General features: G+C 48.8%; 1 protein-coding gene across 1 annotated transcript; it reads left to right on the top strand.

The window, feature by feature from the left end:
* The first annotated feature begins 6419 nt into the window (after positions 1–6419).
* Positions 6420–18763, top strand: ddx49 (DEAD (Asp-Glu-Ala-Asp) box polypeptide 49). Its single transcript, XM_086004314.1, has 13 exons — positions 6420–6569; positions 7523–7646; positions 7962–8047; positions 8142–8263; positions 12505–12692; positions 13094–13234; positions 13400–13475; positions 15997–16073; positions 16203–16300; positions 16381–16455; positions 16560–16648; positions 16895–16966; positions 17164–18763. Exons 1-13 carry the CDS (start codon positions 6458–6460, stop codon positions 17365–17367), a joined length of 1464 nt encoding a protein of 487 aa, XP_085860440.1. The 5' UTR covers positions 6420–6457; the 3' UTR covers positions 17368–18763.
* The last annotated feature ends 153 nt before the right edge of the window (positions 18764–18916 follow it).

Genomic DNA, 18916 nt, shown 5'->3' with positions numbered 1-18916 from the left:
ATCATATCTTCACCCTACAGACCCTAATTGACAAACACGTTCACCATAACAAAAGCAAAATCTACGCATGCTTTGTAGATTTCCAGAAGGCTTTCGACTCCATCTGGCATGACGGTTTATTCCTGAAACTTATCGAAAGCGGGGTAGGAGGTAAAACATATGATGTAATTAAATCAATGTATACAAACAATAAATGTGCAGTTAAAATTGGAGACAAACAAACAAAATACTTCCCACAGGGGTGGGGGGTGACGCAGGGCTCGCCAATCTCACCGACACTCTTTAATATTTACATTAATGGATTGGCAAAACTACTTGAACAATCTACAGCACCCGGCCTCACCCTATATGAATCCAAGGTTAAATTCCTCCTCTATGCCGACGACCTGGTTCTGCTGTCACCAACTAAGGAGGGTCTACAGCAGAACCTGGACCTGCTGGAGTCGTACTGCCAGACTTGGGCCCTGACAATAAATCCCCAAAAAACCAAAGTCCTTGTGTTCCAGCAAAGATCCAAACAACATGGACCCACACTAAATTTCACAGTAGGAACAACCAAAATTGAACAAACCACTCACTACACATACTTGGGCTTAAAAATCAGTTCTACGGGAAACTTCAAACTGGCTGTGAATGAACTGAAAGAGAAAGCAAGAAGGGCTTTCTATGCCATCAAAAAATCAATCCAAATAGAAATCCCAATTAGCATTTGGCTCAAAATTTTCAAATCAGTAATTGAACCAATTGCACTCTATGGCAGTGAGGTCTGGGGACCACTAACACAACAAGATTTTGCAAAATGGGACAAACACCCAATTGAGATCCTACATGCGGAATTCTGTAAAAGTATCCTCCGGACTCAAAGGAAAACAGTAAACAACGCATGCAGGGCGGAACTAGGCCAATACCCATTAATAATCACTATCCAAAAAAAAGCCACCAAATTTTGGAATCACCTACAAATGAGCAACCCCCAATGCTATCACTACGACGCCCTGAAATGCCAAGAGCTGACCATAAAGAAGAATACCCTCAGTCAACTAGTCCTGGGACTCAATAAAGTAACTAATAACAATACTAACAATAACCAGCCCCAGGACAGTGACAGGGTAACACAAAGAATTCGACCCAACACAATCGTCGCTAAGCAAAAGGAAAAATATCTGTCATATTGGGCAGAAACAACAAAAACCCAAAGCAAACTCAATTGCTACTTGGCCCTAAACAGACAATACAACATAGCTGATTACCTGACCATAGTAAAGGATAACAAACTGAGAAGAACCTTGACAAGGTACAGACTTAGCGAACATAGCCTAGCGATCGAAAAAGGCAGACACAGGCAGACCAGGCTGCCAAGAGAAGACAGGATATGCTCTCACTGCAGTCAGGGAGTAGTTGAGACAGAGATGCACTTCCTCACAGCCTGTGGAAAATATCAGGGCATCAGAGAGAATTTCTATCAAAAATTCTCACAAATATGCCCTGAATTCAGAAATCTGACTGACAACCAAAAACTCCCATTCCTACTGGGGGAGGAGAGAAGCTGTGTAACACTGGCGGCACACTATGTTACAGCTTGCCATGAACAGAGGGACAACCAGTAAACTAAGACAAGAGTATATATAAACAAGGCGAAAATATATTTATAAACTCAGGGATATACCTGTTTATACACTGTATGAATGGAACCGCGTTTATGTGTTCAACCATAAATGTATTTTGATGCTTTGGCAACATAAGATGTACCTTATCATGCCAATAAAGCGATTTGTATTGTATTGTATTGTATTGTTCTTGCTCTTTAGAGGGATATGTTTCTCCTGGACTCTATTGATCAACTTTTTAAATGTTTCCCACGGCTGTTCTATTTCTTTGTTTGTCAGTTTTTCCAGTTTATTTTCCCTCGTTCCATTCTCATCCCCTCAAAATCAGCTTTTTCCAATTTATCACTTTGGTCTTTGTCTTTTGTCCTTCTCAATCTTTATCTTAAACCTAATTATGTTATTGACTAGATGCTCCCCAGTGCTTCCTTCTCTTGTCTGTTCTGATTCATTTCCCATTACTAGATCCAGCTGTGTTGGGCTTTTTACATACTGAGTAAGAAGAGTCTTGAACGCTCTGTAAAACTCCATTCCCTTTTCCCCTTTCACTACCTCTTGCCAGTTTATTTGGAAATAGTTAAAATCTCCCATGATTATTATTCGATGTCTTTTACTCATTTCACATATTTCTTCCTTCACCTCGTTTCCACTATTAGGTGGTCTGTCGTGTACCCCTATTAACGTGATCGATCCCTTCTTATCTTTTATTTCAATCTCTGTGGATTCTGTTTCTAACCATCTGTTAGTTATGTCCCTTTTTTCTACTGGCATTATCTTATCTCTGATTAGTACAGATACCCCATTCACCTTCTTCCTTCTCTGTCCTTTCTGATTATGTTATATCCTGCAATATTTAGTTGCCAGTCCTGCTCTTTATGGAGTCATGATTCAGTTATTCCCACGATCTGGAGTGACTGCTGACAGAAGATTTACCACATAATACACCATTCCATTTGAAAGTCTTGACTGCCTGTTATATCCTCATTAATTTAATAACCACTCTTAAATCCAACTTGGTTACTTACTGTTTTGCTGGTTAATAAATTTGTTTGATAGTTAAAGCCTAAGGCTATAAATTCTTAAAGACCTGTCAATCAAACCAAACCGGGGTTCTCATCTGCAACCTGATCTATGTGTGAACCTACTATTCATTTCAAGAATGGAGAGTAATTACACCTTCTAGCCTCAAAAGAACACATGGAACTACATGGATTTTCGGAAGGCGTTTAACAAAGTACCACATAGAAGGCTGGTTAACAAAATTGAGGCTCATGGAATAGGGTCAGTGACAGCTTGGACAATGAATTGGCTGAAAGACAGAAAACAGCGAGTTGTGGTAAATGGCTGCTTTTCAGACTGGAGGATGGTAGACAGTGGTGTTCCCCAAGGGTCAGTGCTGGGGCCACTGCTTTTTTTGATATAGAAACATAGAAGATAGGAGCAGGAGTAGGCCACTTGGACCCTCGAGCCTGCTCCGCCATTCAATGAGATCATGGCTGATCATCCAAACTCAGTACCCTGTCCCTGCCTTATCCCCATATCCCTTGATCCCTTTAGCCTTAAGAAATATATCTAACTCCCTCTTGAATATATTCAATGAATTGGCCTCAACTGCCTTCTGTGGTAGAGAATTCCACAGGTTCACCACTCTCTGGGTGAAGAAATTCCTCCTCATCTCTGTCCTAAATGGCTTACCCCTTATCCTTAGACTGTGACCCTTGGTTCTGGACTCCCCCGCCATCGGGAACATCCTTCCTGCATCTAGTTTGTCTAGTCCTGTTAGAATTTTATAAGTTTCAATGAGATCCCCTCTCATTCTTCTAAACTCCAGCGAGTATAAGCCCAATCAACCCAATCTCTCCTCATACGTCATTCCTGCCATCCCAGGTATCCTCGCTGCACTCCCTCCATGGCAAGAACATCCTTCCTCAGATAAGGTGACCAATACTGCTACTCAAGGTGTGGTCTCACCAAGGCCCTGTACAACTGCAGCAAGACATCCTTGCTCCTGTACTCGAACCCTCTCGCTACGAAGGCCAACATACCATTTGCCTTCTTAACCGCCTGCTGCACCTGCATGCTTACCTTCAGCGATTGGTGCACAAGGACACCCAGGTCTCGTTGCACTTCCCCTTCTCCCAATCTATTGCCATTCAGATAATAATCTGCCTTCCTGTTTCTGCCACCAAAGTGGATAACCTCGCATTTATCCACGTTATATTGCATCTGCCATGCATCTGCCCAATCACCCAACCTGTCCAAATCATACTGGAGTTTCTCGACATCCTCCTCACAGCACACACGCCCACCCAGCTTTGTGTCGTCTGCAAACTTGGAGATATTACATCTAAAATAACAACAGAAAATGCTGGAAAAACTCAGCAGGCCAGGCAACATCCGTGGAGAGAAATTAGAGTCAACGTTTCGGGTCAAAACCCTTTATCAAGACTAAAGAGGCACAGGGAATGAAATAGATTAAGAGGCCAGGCTGGGAGAGAACAAAAGAGAAGAGACATTAAGAGGTATTCAAAACGAGACGAGATGGTGATAGGACTAGTGGAGACAAAAGATGGCTCTAGATTAGGTGTGAAATGCGCTGGCAGTATGAGAGACAGCTGCCATGTGGGAGAGGAAAAAAAAGAAAGGGGGGGGAACCAAAACAAAGGTGTGGATAAAAAATATAAGTAAAAATGTAATAGGGGCCGAGGTTATGATCTGAAATTGTTGAACTCGATGTTGAGTCCGGCAGGCTGTAAAGTGCCTAATCGAAAGATGAGGTGCTGTTCCTCGAGCTTACGTTGAGCTTCATTGGAACAATGTAATAGGCCGAGGACAGAGAGATCAGAGTGGGAGTGAAGCGGAGAATTAAAGTGACAGGCGACCGGAAACTCAGGGTCACCCTTACGGACTGAACGGAGGTGTTCCGCAAAGCGGTCGCCCAATCTGCGTTTGGTCTCCCCAATGTAGAGGAGACCGCATCGTGAGCAGCGAATAGAGTATACTAGATTGCAGGAAGTACAAGTAAATCGCTGTTTCACCTGGAAGGGGTGTAGTTCCCTCGTCTAGATCATTAATATGTATTGTGAATAGCTGGGGTCCTAGGACCGATCCCTGCGGTACCCCAATAGTCACTGCCTGCCACTCGGAAAAAGACCCGTTTATTCCAACTCTTTGCTTTCTGTCTGCCAACCAGTTCTCTATCCAAGTCAGTACCTTGCCCCCAATCCCATGTGCCTTAACTTTACACGCTAATCTCTTATGCGGGACCTTATCGAAAACCTTCTGAAAGTCCAAATACACCACATCCACTGGTTCTCCCTTATCTATTCTACCAGTTACATCCTCAAAAAAATATATATAAATGACCTGGATATTGGAATACAGAGTAGAATTTCTAAATTTGCCGATGACACCAAACTTGGGGGTATGGCAAACGATGATGATATCAAACAACTGCAACAGGACATAGAAAGGCTAGCAGAATGGGCAGACAAGTGGCAGATGGAATTTAATACAGAGAAGTGTGAGGTGATGCATTTTGGCAGAAGGAACAGGGAGAAGCAATAGTCACTTAATGGCAGTTTTAAAGAGTGTGCAGGGACAGAGGGACCTGGGAGTTAATGTGCATAGGTACCTGAAGGTGGCAGGACATATTGAGAGAGTGGTTAGCAAAGAATATGGGATCTTGGGCTTCATAAATAGAGGTATTGAGTACAAAAGTAGAGAAGTTATGCTGAACCTTTATAAAGCACTGGTTTGGCCACAACTGGAGTATTGCGTCCAGTTCTGGTCACCACACTTTAGGAAGGATGTGAGGGCACTTGAGAGGGTGCAGAGGAGATTTACCAGAATGGTTCCGGGGATGAGGGCTCTTAGCTACAAGGACAGGTTGGAGAAGCTGGATTTGTTTTCATTAGAGCAAAGCAGTTTGAGGGGTGATTTGATCGAGGTGTACAGGATTATGACGGGTTTGGATAGGCTAGATGAGAAAAGGCTGTTCCCACTAGTTGATGGTACAAGGACTAGGGGACACAGATTTAAGCTTTTTGGGCAAGAGATACAGGGGGGATGTGAGGAAAAACTTTTTTACGCAGCGAGTGGTGAGGACCTGGAACTCGCTGCCGACGGAAGTGGTGGAAGTGGAGACACTCAATGTTTTCAAGGGGAGACTGGATAGGCACTTGAGGGAAATAAACTTGCAGGGCTACGGGGATAGAGTGGGGGAATGGGACTGACTGGATTGCTCTACGGAGAGCCGGCACGGACTCGATGGGTCGAATGGCCTCCTTCTGTGCTGTTATGACTCTAAACCAGGATCTTGAGTAACGTTACTCTGATGCGTTCTGAGGTTGGGAGACCCTGTGATGGAACCAATAACTGGGACAAGGCGAAAAGACCATCTGATCCATCAAACACATCCGATCCAGACCTGGGGCAGGTCAGTCCCCAATCTCACCCTCACCCACCCACTGTGGGAGCAGCTTCACCACACGGACTGCAGCGGTTCAGGAAGGCGGCTCACCGCCACCGTCTCCAGGGTAACCAGGGACGGGCAATAAATGTCGGCCTTGCCAGGGCCGCCCACATCCCAGGAACAAATACAAAGACTTTCTGTTGCCTGTGTAGATTGCCGCTGCATTGTTTGGACAGGCTGTGTGTTGAGTTTATGGAGAGTCCTGGGTCCATTGGTGCAGAAGTTGCTGATTGTCCATCCTGAGGGCAATGAAAGGGTCACTGGGTCATGGGCAGCTGCTTCCGGGTCAGTCCGTGACCTTTCCGCCATTTTACAACAAACTGGAAACTTTGGCAAACGGGACCGGAAGCCGCCGTTTGGGTTTCCGCCCAGATGAAAGATGGCGCTGGCGGAGCTGGGGATTCGGGCCTGGTTGGCGGAGCAGGCCGCGCACCTCGGCATCCGGCAACCCAGCGCGGTGCAGGTGGGCTGCATCCCGGCCATCCTGCGGGGTGAGTGAGCGGGGGCTCCGCGTCCCCCAACTAGGCCGAGCTCAGCCCCCGGGGTCAGAGTGTGACCAGGCCCCAGGCTTTAACCCCCTCAGGGTTTGGAATAAACCCCGGGATCTCTCGGCCTCCGCCAATTCCGGGCTCTTGTGTTGGACCCCCGACCCCCAAGCCCACACCGACCCCACCCTGACCCCCAACCCCACACCGACCCCACCCTGACCCTCGACCCCCCGGCGGCCGGGCCTTCAGCCACCGGGGCCCCGAGTTCTGGGACCCCCGCCTCCTGTGAGACGAGCCTGGCCCAGTGTCTCCTGTGACTCGGGTTGAATTTGTCTGATTGACGCTCCTGTAAATGTTGTGTTGGTTGTGACCCGGCTCCGGTATTTTAACCAGTACAACAGCAAAATACTGCGGATGTTGGAAACCCGAAATAACAACAGAAAATGCTGGAAAAACTCAGCAGGTCAGGCAACATCCGTGGAGAGAAATTTGAGTTGACGTTTCGGGTCGAACCCTTCTTCAAAACTGGAAATAAAATTAAATAGATCGAAGGCAGGGCTGCAATCGGACAAAAGAAGTGAAAGAAACAAAAGAGCTAGACGAGATGGTAATAGGCTGAGATTAGGTGTGAAGTGCACTGGCAGGGCAAGAGATAGCTGCCAGGTGGGAGAGAGAACTGCCAGTACACTTCACACCTAATCTCAGCCTATTACCGTCTCGTCTGGCTTCGAATACCTTTTATTGTCTCTTTTACTTCTTTTGTTTCTTTCACTTCTTTCGTCCGATCGCAGCTTTGCCTTCGATCTGTTTTCTTTTCTTTCCAGTTTTGAAGAAGGGTTCGACCCGAAACGTCAACTCAAATTTCTCTCCACGGATGTTGCCTGACCACCTGAGTTTTTCCAGCATTTTCTGTTGTTATTTCCGGTATTTTAACTGTGTTGTGTTTTCTCTCCTAGGCCGCGACTGTCTGGGCTGCGCTAAAACTGGCAGCGGAAAAACAGCGGCCTTCGTTCTGCCGGTTCTTCAGAAACTGTCCGAGGATCCATTCGGAATTTTCTGCCTGGTGCTCGCCCCGACCAGGTGAGCGACCTCGAAGCCCCGGGGCTCGGCCCCGCACCGTCACTGGGGCAATCCCAGGAATTATCGGTTTACATTCTCGGGCCCGGGCTCTCTCAGGGCCCGGGCTCTCTCAGCCCTCGATGGTCAGGAGTACAAGTTAACTGTCACTTCTCTAAATTCAGTCAAGTGCCAGCTTGTTCCTCATAAACTGTGGCCACATTTAGCAGTGATATTGGGCAGCTTAGACCGTGGTGATCGGAACCAGCAATCGGTCTGTGAACACGAGCTGACATCAAAACTGAAGTTTAACCAAGATGTATTTTGTGCCCTTCTCAGGGAGTTGGCCTATCAGATCGCGGAGCAGTTCCGGGTCCTCGGGAAGCCGCTGCGTTTGCGGGACTGTGTTGTTGTTGGCGGAATGGGTGCGTATCTGTCCGGAGCGCCCGCATGTCGGGAGCGCCCGCGTGTCCGGAGCTGTTTTGTTGTGGTCTTACTGTCTGACCCTTCCCTCCCCAGATATGGTTGCACAGGCGCTAGAACTCTCCAGAAAACCTCACATTGTCATAGCAACTCCAGGGCGTCTGGCCGACCACATCCGGAGTTCCAACACCTTCAGCCTGAAGAAAATTAAATTTCTGGTAGGCAAGAGGGTGAAAGAATGTTCCTCTGGGGATCCACACAATCCCAGCCGCCGCCTTATTGGGGGAAAGGTGGCTTCAGAAATTGGGGGAGGGTCAATGGCGGGGTCGGGGGTTGTTGCAGTACCAACTTGCTGCCACCAGAGGGTGGACCACTTTCCGTGACTCTGAGGGACTCTTGTGGTGGAATGAATGCAGAGCCGCTCGGTGCCTGTATCAATCTCAAACTAATCCCACTGCCCCGCTCTCTCCTCACAACCCTGTATCAATCCCAAACTAATCCCACTGCCCCGCTCTCTCCCCATAGCCCTGTATCAATCCCAAACTAATCCCACTGCCCCGCTCTCTCCCCATAGCCCTGTATCAATCCCAAACTAATCCCCCATAGCCCTGTATGAATCCCAAACTAATCCCACTGCCCCGCTCTCGCCCCATAGCCCTGTATCAATCCCAAACTAATCCCACTGCCCCGCTCTCTCCCCATAGCCCTGTATCAATCCCAAACTAATCCCACTGCCCCGCTCTTCTCCCCCCCCCCCATAGCCCTGTATGAATCCCAAACTAATCCCACTGCCCCGCTCTCTCCCCATAGCCCTGTATCAATCCCAAACTAATCCCATAGCCCTATATCAATCCCAAACTAATCCCACTGCCCCGCTCTCCCCACAGCCCTGTATCAATCCCCAAACTAATCCCACTGCCCCGCTCTTCCCCCCCATAGCCCTGTATCAATCCCAAACTAATCCCACTGCCCCGCTCTCTCCTCACAACCCTGTATCAATCCCAAACTAATCCCACTGCCCCGCTCTCTCCCCATAGCCCTGTATCAATCCCAAACTAATCCCACTGCCCCGCTCTCTCCCCATAGCCCTGCATCAATCCAAAACTAATCCCACTGCCCTGCTCTCTCTCCCCATAGCCCTGTATCAATCCCCAAACTAATCCCACTGCCCCGCTCTCTCCCCATAGCCCTGTATCAATCCCCAAACTAATCCTAATGCCCTGCTCTCTCCCCATAGCCCTGTATCAATCCCAAACTAATCCCACTGCCCCGCTCTCTCCCCATAGCCCTGTATCAATCCCAAACTAATCCCACTGCCCCGCTCTCTCCCCATAGCCCAGTATCAATCCCAAACTAATCCCACTGCCCCGCTCTTCCCCCCCCCCATAGCCCTGTATCAATCCCAAACTAATCCCACTGCCCCGCTCTCTCCCCATAGCCCTGTATCAATCCCAAACTAATCCCACTGCCCCGCTCTTCCCCCCCCCATAGCCCTGTATCAATCCCAAACTAATCCCACTGCCCCGCTCTCTCCTCACAACCCTGTATCAATCCCAAACTAATCCCACTGCCCCGCTCTCTCCCCATAGCCCTGTATCAATCCCAAACAATCCTACTGCCTCGCTCTCTCCCCATAGCCTTGTATCAATCCCAAACTAATCCCACTGCCCCGCTCTCTCCCCATAGCCCTGTATCAATCCCAAACTAATCCTACTGCCCCGCTCTCTCCACATAGCCCTGTATCAATCCCCAAACTTATCCCAATGCCCCGCTCTCTCCCCATAGCCCTGTATCAATCCCAATCTAATCCCACTGCCCCGCTCTCTCCTCACAACCTTGTAACAATCCCAAACTAATCCCACTGCCCCGCTCTCTCCTCACAACCCTGTATCAATCCCAAACTAATCCCACTGCCCTGCTCTCCCCATAGCCCTGTATCAATCCCCAAACTAATCCCACTGCCCCGCTCTCTCCCCATAGCCCTGTATCAATCCCAAACTAATCCCACTGCCCCGCTCTCTCCCCATAGCCCAGTATCAATCCCAAACTAATCCCACTGCCCCGCTCTCCCCCATAGCCCTGTATCAATCCCAAACTAATCCCACTGCCCCGCTCTCTCCCCATAGCCCTGTATTAATCCCAAACTAATCCCACTGCCCCGCTCTCTCCCCATAGCCCTGTATTAATCCCAAACTAATCCCACTGCCCCGCTCTCTCCCCATAGCCCAGTATCAATCCCAAACTAATCCCACTGCCCCGCTCTCTCCCCATAGCTCTATCTTCCGCTGCTTCAAATATTTATCCAACTTTCTATTAAAATTTGCAATGGTCTGTGCCTCAACCGATCTCTGTAGCAAAGCATTCCATGCTACAACACGCTGTAAAAATACGTTTATCCTAACGTCTCTCCTTATTCTCTTAGTGAGTTTTAAATTGATGACCTCTCACCCGACTCCCCAACCAGAGAGGATCATCTTTCCTTAGTCACTCTCAAAACCCTTCACAATTAAAAAAAACTCTATTAAATCTCCTCTTGACTGTCTCTGCCTGCAATGCATCACCTCGCCCGTACCCCGTTAAACTGTGTTTTGCCAAATGCCCTACCTTTGTGGATAAATCCCCAGGCCCAGACGAGATGTATCCCAGCCTGCTGTGTGAGGCAAGGGAGGAGATTGCAGGGGCTCTGACAGAAATTTTCACAACCTCTCTGGCCACAGGGGAGGTGCTAGAGGACTGGAGGATAGTTAACGTAGTACCATTATTCAAAAAGGGTAGTAGGGATAAACCAGGGAATTACAGGCTAGTGAGCCTAAATTATTGGAAAAATTCTGAGGGACAGAATTAGTCTCCACTTGGAGAGGCAAGGATTAATCAAGGAGTCAGCATAGCTTTGTCAGGGGGAGATCATGTCTAACCAATTTGATTGAATTTTTCAAGGGGTGACTAGGTTTGTGGATGAGGGTAGTGCAGTTGATATAGTCTACATGGACTTCAGTAAAGCTTTTGACAAAGTCCCGCATGGGAGACTGGTTAAGAAGTTAAGAGCCCATGGGATCCAGGGCAATTTGGCACATTGGATCCAAAATTGGCTTAGTGGCAGGAGGCAGAGGGTGATGGTCGAAGGTTGCTTTTGTGACTGGAAGCCTGTGTCCAGTGGTGTACCGCAGGGATCGGTGCTGGGTCCCTTGTTGTTTGTACTGTACATTAATGATTTAGATATGAATGTAGGAGGTATGATCAGTAAGTTCGCAGATGACATGAAAATTGGTGGGGTGATAAATAGCGAGGAGGGAAGCCTCCGGCTACAGGACGATATAGACGGGTTGGTCAGATGGGCAGAACAGTGGCAAATGGAATTTCACCCTGAAAAGTGAGGGGTGTTGCATTTTGGACGGACTAACAAGGCAAGGGAATACACAATGAATGGTCAGACCCTCGGAAGGACAGAGGATCAGAGGGACCTTGGTGTGCATGTACATAGATCCCTGAAGGCAGCAGAACAGGTGGATAAGGTGGTTAAAAAGGCATATGGGATTCTTGCCTTCATTAGCCGAGGCATAGAATATAAGAGCAGGGAGGTTATGATGGAGCTGTACAAAACGCTAGTTAGGCCACAGCTGGAATACTGCATGCAGTTCTGGTCGCCATGCTATAGGAAGGATGTGATTGCATTGGAGAGGGTGCAGAGGAGATTCACCAGGATGTTACCTGGTCTGGAGCACTTCAGCTATGAAGTGAGGCTGGACAGGCTGGGGTTGTTTTCCTTAGAGCAAAGAAGGCTGAGGGGGGACCTGATTGAGGTGTACAAAATTATATGGGGCATAGATAGGGTAGATAGAAAGGAACTTTTCCCCTTAGTAGAGGGGTCAGTAACCAGGGGGCATAGTTTCAAGGTGAGGGGATTTGAGGAAAAACTTTTTCACCCAGAGGGTGGTTGGAATCTGGAACTCACTGCCTGAAAGGGTGGTAGAGGCAGGAACCCTCAACATTCAAGAAGCATTTAGATGAGCACTTGAAACGCCATAGCATACAAGGCTACGGACCAAGTGCTGGAAAATGGGATTAGAATAGACACGGCTTGATGGCCGGCGCGGACACGATGGGCCGAAGGGCCTCTTTCTGTGCTGTATAACTCTTATGACTCTATGACTTTATGTTCTTAGCAAATTTCTATCTTGTGTTCCCTGTACCCAATCCAAATCATCAAAATACTGGGAACAGAAGTGGACCCAGCACCGACCCCTGGGGCACAGCACTACCCAACCTCTCCAGCCCCAGCAGCACCCACATTCTCTCTCGCTGGAGTATGGTGCGGGGATTGCTGACCCCACTCACTGTGCGCCTGGATGTTCCTTAGTCAGTGAGCAACATCGCGGCAACGAGGGGAGACCCTTTGGATTTTGCTGATTGTATAGTTTCCAATTTCCCGTTAATTTCTCAGTGTTAACCTTTGACGTAGGTATTGGATGAAGCTGATAGGCTGCTGGAGCAGGGTTGTACAGATTTCACGCAGGACCTGCAGGTGATTCTCGGCGCTCTCCCGACCCAACGACAAACACTGCTGTTCAGTGCAACCCTCACCGACACTCTACAGCAGCTCCAGAAGATCGCGATGAACAAGCCGTTCTTCTGGGAGTCCCAGACTGAGTAAGTAAAAATACAACACTGGTTAGATACAGAGTAAAGCTCCCTCTCCTCCCATTGGGGGGGTGGGGCGGGGGCTGCTCACTGTATGATGCGAGTGACCCCAGTGACCAATGTTCACTGTAAGCTGCGCTTTTTCCTGTGTGGCCCGTTTCTTTTAGTGCGCGGTATTTACAATGGAGAAGCCAATGAGCGGCCTGCACGGGTCCTTTTCTATCACGTTGCTGGTGACCGATGGTGCACTTCAGGTGGCGGCCAGAGAATTCCCTCCAATCACTCGTTAAACCCTCCATCTGGTTTGAGGAATGTGGGATTTTTCTGAAGGTGGTCGTTATCTCCTGGTGGGGCGGTGTGACCGGACGGAGATTGGTTTGGACTGAGCTGACATATCTGTCTGTCTCTAGAGTTCGCACGGTGTCTGAGCTGGAGCAGCATTACCTCCTGATTCCCGAGCGGGTGAAAGAAGCTTACCTAGTGCACATTATCCAGCAGATTCAGGATGAACACGAGGATTGGGCCGTTATCATTTTCACAAGCACATGCAAGTGAGTTCCATTTGTGCCTTGAGTGTGAGGGGGACAGGAGGAAGTGTTTGCACGTCTGACTGAACTCGCATGTGTGTGATTGTGTGAGTGAGTGTGCAACACACAGGATTACTCTCTGCAGCCCCTCCAGTGGGTTCTGGTCTGATTTCTGATTGTGTTTTGCAGAATGTGTCAGATCCTGACCATGATGCTGCGAAGGTTCAGCTTCCAGTGCGGCGCCCTTCACTCCATGATGAAGCAGGTGTGTGTCTCCGTGCGCAGTTTGGGATCGCACTGACCTCGATCCAGGGTTATCGTCAGGATGAGCTTAATATTGTTCCAACTAAAACCTACATTGCTGACCTGGATTTAATGAGTAATCAGTAAATAAATATTTAAAAACCGTTTACATGTTCTACAAGTGACTCGCCCTCACAATTCTGTCTTGGAGTTAGTGAATTTTGGGAGGGGCATCAAACACTCCCAGGGCAGGTACAGCACGGGTTAGATACAGAGTAAAGCTCCCTCTACACTGTCCCATCAAACACTCCCAGGGCAGGTACAGCACGGGTTAGGTACAGAGTAAAGCTCCCTCTACACTGTCCCATCAAACACTCCCAGGGCAGGTACAGCACGGGTTAGGTACAGAGTAAAGCTCCCTCTACGCTGTCCCATCAAACACTCCCAGGGCAGGTACAGCACGGGTTAGATACAGAGTAAAGCTCCCTCTACACTGTCCCATCAAACACTCCCAGGGCAGGTACAGCACGGGTTAGATACAGAGTAAAGCTCCCTCTACACTGTCCCATCAAACATTCCCAGGGCAGGTACAGCACAGGTTAGATACAGAGTAAAGCTCCCTCTACACTGTCCCATCAAACACTCCCGGGGCAGGTGCAGCACGGGTTAGATACAGAGTAAAGCTCCCTCTACACTGTCCCATCAAACACTCCCAGGGCAGGTACAGCACAGGTTAGATACAGAGTAAAGCTCCCTCCACACTGTCCCATCAAACACTCCCAGGGCAAGTACAGCACGGGTTAGATACAGAGTAAAGCTCCCTCTACACTGTCCCATCAAACACTCCCAGGGCAGGTACAGCACGGGTTAGATACAGAGTAAAGCTCCTTCGACACTGTCCCATCAAACACTCCCAGGGCAGGTACAGCACGGGGATAGATACAGAGTAACGCTCCCTCTACACTGTCCCATCAAACACTCCCAGGGCAGGTACAGCACGGGTTAGATAAAGAGTAAAGCTCCCTCTACACTGCCCCATCACACACTCCCAGGGCAGGTACAGCACGGGTTAGATACAGAGTAAAGCTCCCTCTACACTGTCCCATCAAACACTCCCAGGGCAGGTACAGCACGGGTTAGATACAGAGTAAAGCTCCCTCTACACTGTCCCATCAAACACCCCCAGGGCAGGTACAGCATGGGGTTAGATACAGAGTAAAGCTCCCTCTACACTGTCCCATCAAACACTCCCAGTGCAGGTACAGCACGGGTTAGATAAAGAGTAAAGCTCCCTCTACACTGCCCCATCACACACTCCCAGGGCAGGTACAGCACGGGTTAGATACAGAGTAAAGCTCCCTCTACACTGTCCCATCAAACACTCCCAGGGCAGGTACAGCACGGGTTAGATACAGAGTAAAGCTCCCTCTACACTGTCCCATCAAACACCCCCAGGGCAGGTACAGCATGGGGTTAGATACAGAGTAAAGCTCCCTCTACACTGTCCCATCAAACACTCCCAGTGCAGGTACAGCACGGGTTAGATACAGAGTAAAGCTCCCTCTACACTGTCCCATCAAACACTCCCAGGGCAGGTACAGCACGGGGATAGATACAGAGTAAAGCTCCCTCTACACTGTCCCATCAAACACTCCCAGGGCAGGTACAGCACGGGGATAGATACAGAGTAAAGCTCCCTCTACACTGTCCCATCAAACACTCCCAGGGCAGGTACAGCACGGGGATAGATACAGAGTAACGCTCCCTCTACACTGTCCCATCAAACACTCCCAGGGCAGGTACAGCACGGGTTAGATACAGAGTAAAGCTCCCTCTACACTGTCCCATCAAACACTCCCAGGGCAGGTACAGCACGGGTTAGATAAAGAGTAAAGCTCCCTCTACACTGTCCCATCACACACTCCCAGGGCAGGTACAGCACGGGTTAGATACAGAGTAAAGCTCCCTCTGCACTGTCCCATCAAACACTCCCAGGGCAGGTACAGCACAGGTTAAATACAGAGTAAAGCTCCCTCTACACTGTCCCATCAAACACTCACGGGGCAGGTACAGCACGGGTTAGATACAGAGTAAAGCTCCCTCTACACTGTCCCATCAAACACTCCCAGGGCAGGTACAGCACAGGTTAAATACAGAGTAAAGCTCCCTCTACACTGTCCCCATCAAACACTCCCAGGGCAGGTACAGCACGGGTTAGATACAGAGTAAAGCTCCCTCTACACTGTCCCATCAAACACTCCCAGGGCAGGCACAGCACGGGTTAGATACAGAGTAAAGCTCCCTCTACACTGTCCCCATCAAACACTCCCAGGGCAGGTACAGCATGGGTTAGATACAGAGTAAAGCTCCCTCTACACTGTCCCATCAAACACTCACGGGGCAGGTACAGCATGGGGTTAGATACAGAGTAAAGCTCCCTCTGCACTGTCCCCATCAAACACTCCCAGGGCAAGTACAGGGAGCCGGGGTGGGTGGGCGGGGTCTGATGTGCGCTGTACTGATTGGTTGTTTTCTTTCTACAGAAGGAGAGGTTTTCCACTCTTTCCAAGTTCAAGTCCAGCATTTTCAAGATCCTCGTGGCCACAGACGTCGCTTCTCGGTATCAAATGGCATGGGCCCGTACACGAGGGGCGGGGAGGGTTGGGGGAGCATGGGCGGGGTGGGGGCAGTGCCTGGCTAGTCCGGCACCGCCAGTGCCCAATCCCTGACTCTTTCTCTTTCTGTGTAGGGGTCTCGATATCCCCACGGTTCAGGTCGTCATCAACCACAACACACCGGGACTCCCCAAAATCTACATCCACCGCGTCGGCCGGACAGCAAGAGCAGGTAGGGGTGGCGGATCAGCTTCACCTCTCCACCTTCCCCTGGCTGTCTGATGAAATGCTTTTAATGATTCTCCTTTGCAGGTCGCCATGGTGTCTCGATCACCCTCGTTACTCAGTACGACATTCACCTGGTTCATGCGATTGAGGAGGAAATAAGTGAGTATCACCCAGATTTGGGGGGAGGGGGGGCATTTGCGGGTCAGTATCTGCAGACTGTGGCGTTTTAACACTTTTTAAATGTCTGATTATTTCATCAACAGAGACTAAACTGAAGGAGTTTCCCGTGGCCGAGGAGAACGTGCTGAAGATTCTCACACACGTGAATGTGACTCGGCGTGAGTGTGAGATTGTGAGTACCCGGTGTCGGGACAGACCCCTGGGGAGGGGCTGAATCTTGTCCCAGTCTCGGGTAAGGTTTCCGATCGTGCGGAGACATGAAGTGACCCCTGTCCCTGCTGGGGGGCTGTACTTTGCCCAGTCGCAGGTCTCACGAAGCGAGGGAGTGGGGCTGGGAAGGCTGTTGCACATTCCTGGCTTTAATCAGATGGGAATTTCGGCAGCACCAATAATGAATCTGTTTGTGTTTAATTCCCAGGAACTTGAGTCAACTGACTTTGATGAAAAGAAAGAAATTAACAAAAGGAAGCAGATGATTCTAGAAGGAAAGGTAGGTTGGGGTAACCGTTTGGATGTGGTCTGTTTACTGGACACGGAAGTGTTGGTAATAAGTGGAGTCTGTACCTCACTCAGCCTCGGATTGAGACTGAGCGGAAGGCTGAGTCTCAGCCCCAGAACAGAAGGTGCGACATCCGGCTCTGGAACCTGGTTTGGTTTATGTTGATTGTTCTTTTATCTGTTTAAAAGGACCCAGACCTGGAGTCAAAGAGGAGAAAGGAACTGGAAAAAATGAAGGAGAAGAAGCGGAGATTTCAGCGGAGAATGCGCGAGACTCTGGAGAAAGAGGCAGCGACTCAGCTCAAACACAAACTGCTGAAGAAGAAAAGAAAGCAACTGAAGGGGGGGGCAGTGAAAGGGAAGCAAGGGGCTGGAATCCCCTCCCAGGACTAGGACAGTCTCAGACCAGCAACCCTTTAGTGATGTTTAGACCTGGCATTTAACAGTTGGCCTTCTCTCAACATAGGAACAATACCACTATCAGGTTTTTGTTTGCTGCCATTAGGACAGGAACCAGCTTGTGTTCTAATTCCAAAGCAGTGTAAAATAGCAGTTGTACAGACGATACCTGTTTCCTTTAACACTGCTCCTCATTCCAGAGAGTTTGCAAGGGTCAGGTGAGGGTCCTTGTGTCTTTTTCATCCTATCCCAATTAGTTCCGTGGTGGGGCCTCTTGCCAGAAACATCTGGTTTAGCTTTTGGATCTGAGAATAATTCCTGCATTGAGTTACAAAACGTGGTAGTAGATCCGAGAATCCCTGTGTGGTGGAGGCTTCTCGGAGGGAGAGGTTTGAGAACGAGTCTAGCTACAATGTTTGGATTTGTTTATCTGTGATATGCAATGGGTCACAGGTCATGCAAGCGCTGACAGTAAGTTTACATTATGGGGAGGGAACCCATTACATCACCCTTGTTATAATGTGATTGGGTAATCCCTGTGCATCTCACTTCACCTGCTGTACAGAACCTGAAGGACAAACAGCTGGGTTGTGCCCAGACTCTGATGGAACTGTAGTCTCCGTCTCATCTGGAGTGCAGGTGTCAGGGGCTGGTCACTAATTAGAGGGTAGGTGAGGACGTTTGGACAAGTAGCACAGTAAACTTAGACCATTTTGGGCAGATTACTCAGTTTACATTTTGATGCCACAGCCCAGCTGGTAGAGAAATTCTCACCCCATTAATGTTTACATCACATTTGCTCCTGGTGTAGCATGTATATCCAAAAAGGCAAGGTAGGGCCAGCGTATGCAACATTAGTGCAGTCCTTGATGGTGCAGGAAGCTGTGATTTATAGCATGAAAGTTAAATGGCACAAGGTTGTGGGTTTGAGTCTCAGTCCAGTGCAGCACTGAGGGAGCGTTGCACTGTCAGAGGGGCCCTCTTTTGGTTGAGACTTTAAACCAAGGCCATCTCGTGAGCCAGAAGTTAGGGAAAAAAGGTCAGTAGCAGGATCTCTGCATCTGGGACAGTGGGCATCAGCACTGGTTCCCTGCAGTCTGCACTCAATGCGCATCAGCACTGGTTCCCTGGAGTCTGCACTCAATGCAATGGGTCTGTCACAGTAACTGCAGGGCAGTGTATTGAATAAGGTCCAAGAGAACCATGGATTAGAAACAAAGTTTGATTTAAAATTAAGGGCCCAAGTGTGGGTTTCACACTGGGAGTGTCATATCACAGTAAAAATTTAACTAGCAATTTGAGGGAGGCAGCCTTCAACCATACCATTACAGAAATCAAAAGTTGTCTTTCCAGGCATGTTATTTACCAAAATAAATGTTTCTATATGCTGGGGTGTTGTGAGGCTCGAGTTTTCCTGCCCAATCTTGCCTTAGTTCAGGGCTGATCAGTTAAACTGAATTCCGCTCACTCCCTGTTGGATTCAGGTGAGCTGCCTTAAACTTCAAACAGGAACCAGAGAAAAACAAATTTAAGCATAGGCTCC

The sequence above is a fragment of the Somniosus microcephalus genome, chromosome 13 (genome assembly GCF_052327205.1).
Source record: "Somniosus microcephalus isolate GS21.2 chromosome 13, FLI_Smic_1.0, whole genome shotgun sequence".
NCBI classification, from domain to species: Eukaryota; Metazoa; Chordata; class Chondrichthyes; order Squaliformes; family Somniosidae; genus Somniosus; species Somniosus microcephalus.
The sequence above is the reverse complement of the archived record's forward strand: the minus strand, read 5'-3'. Positions and strand labels throughout refer to the sequence as shown.

Excerpts from the sequence above, each read along its gene's own strand:
- ddx49 (XM_086004314.1), top strand. The coding sequence starts at position 6,458 with ATGGCGCTGGCGGAGCTGGGGATTCGGGCCTGGTTGGCGGAGCAGGCC. Across the intron at positions 8,048-8,141 it reads TGTTGTTGTTGGCGGAATGG|ATATGGTTGCACAGGCGCTA; the intron begins GTGCGTATCTGT and ends TTCCCTCCCCAG. Across the intron at positions 16,074-16,202 it reads GCCACAGACGTCGCTTCTCG|GGGTCTCGATATCCCCACGG; the intron begins GTATCAAATGGC and ends CTTTCTGTGTAG.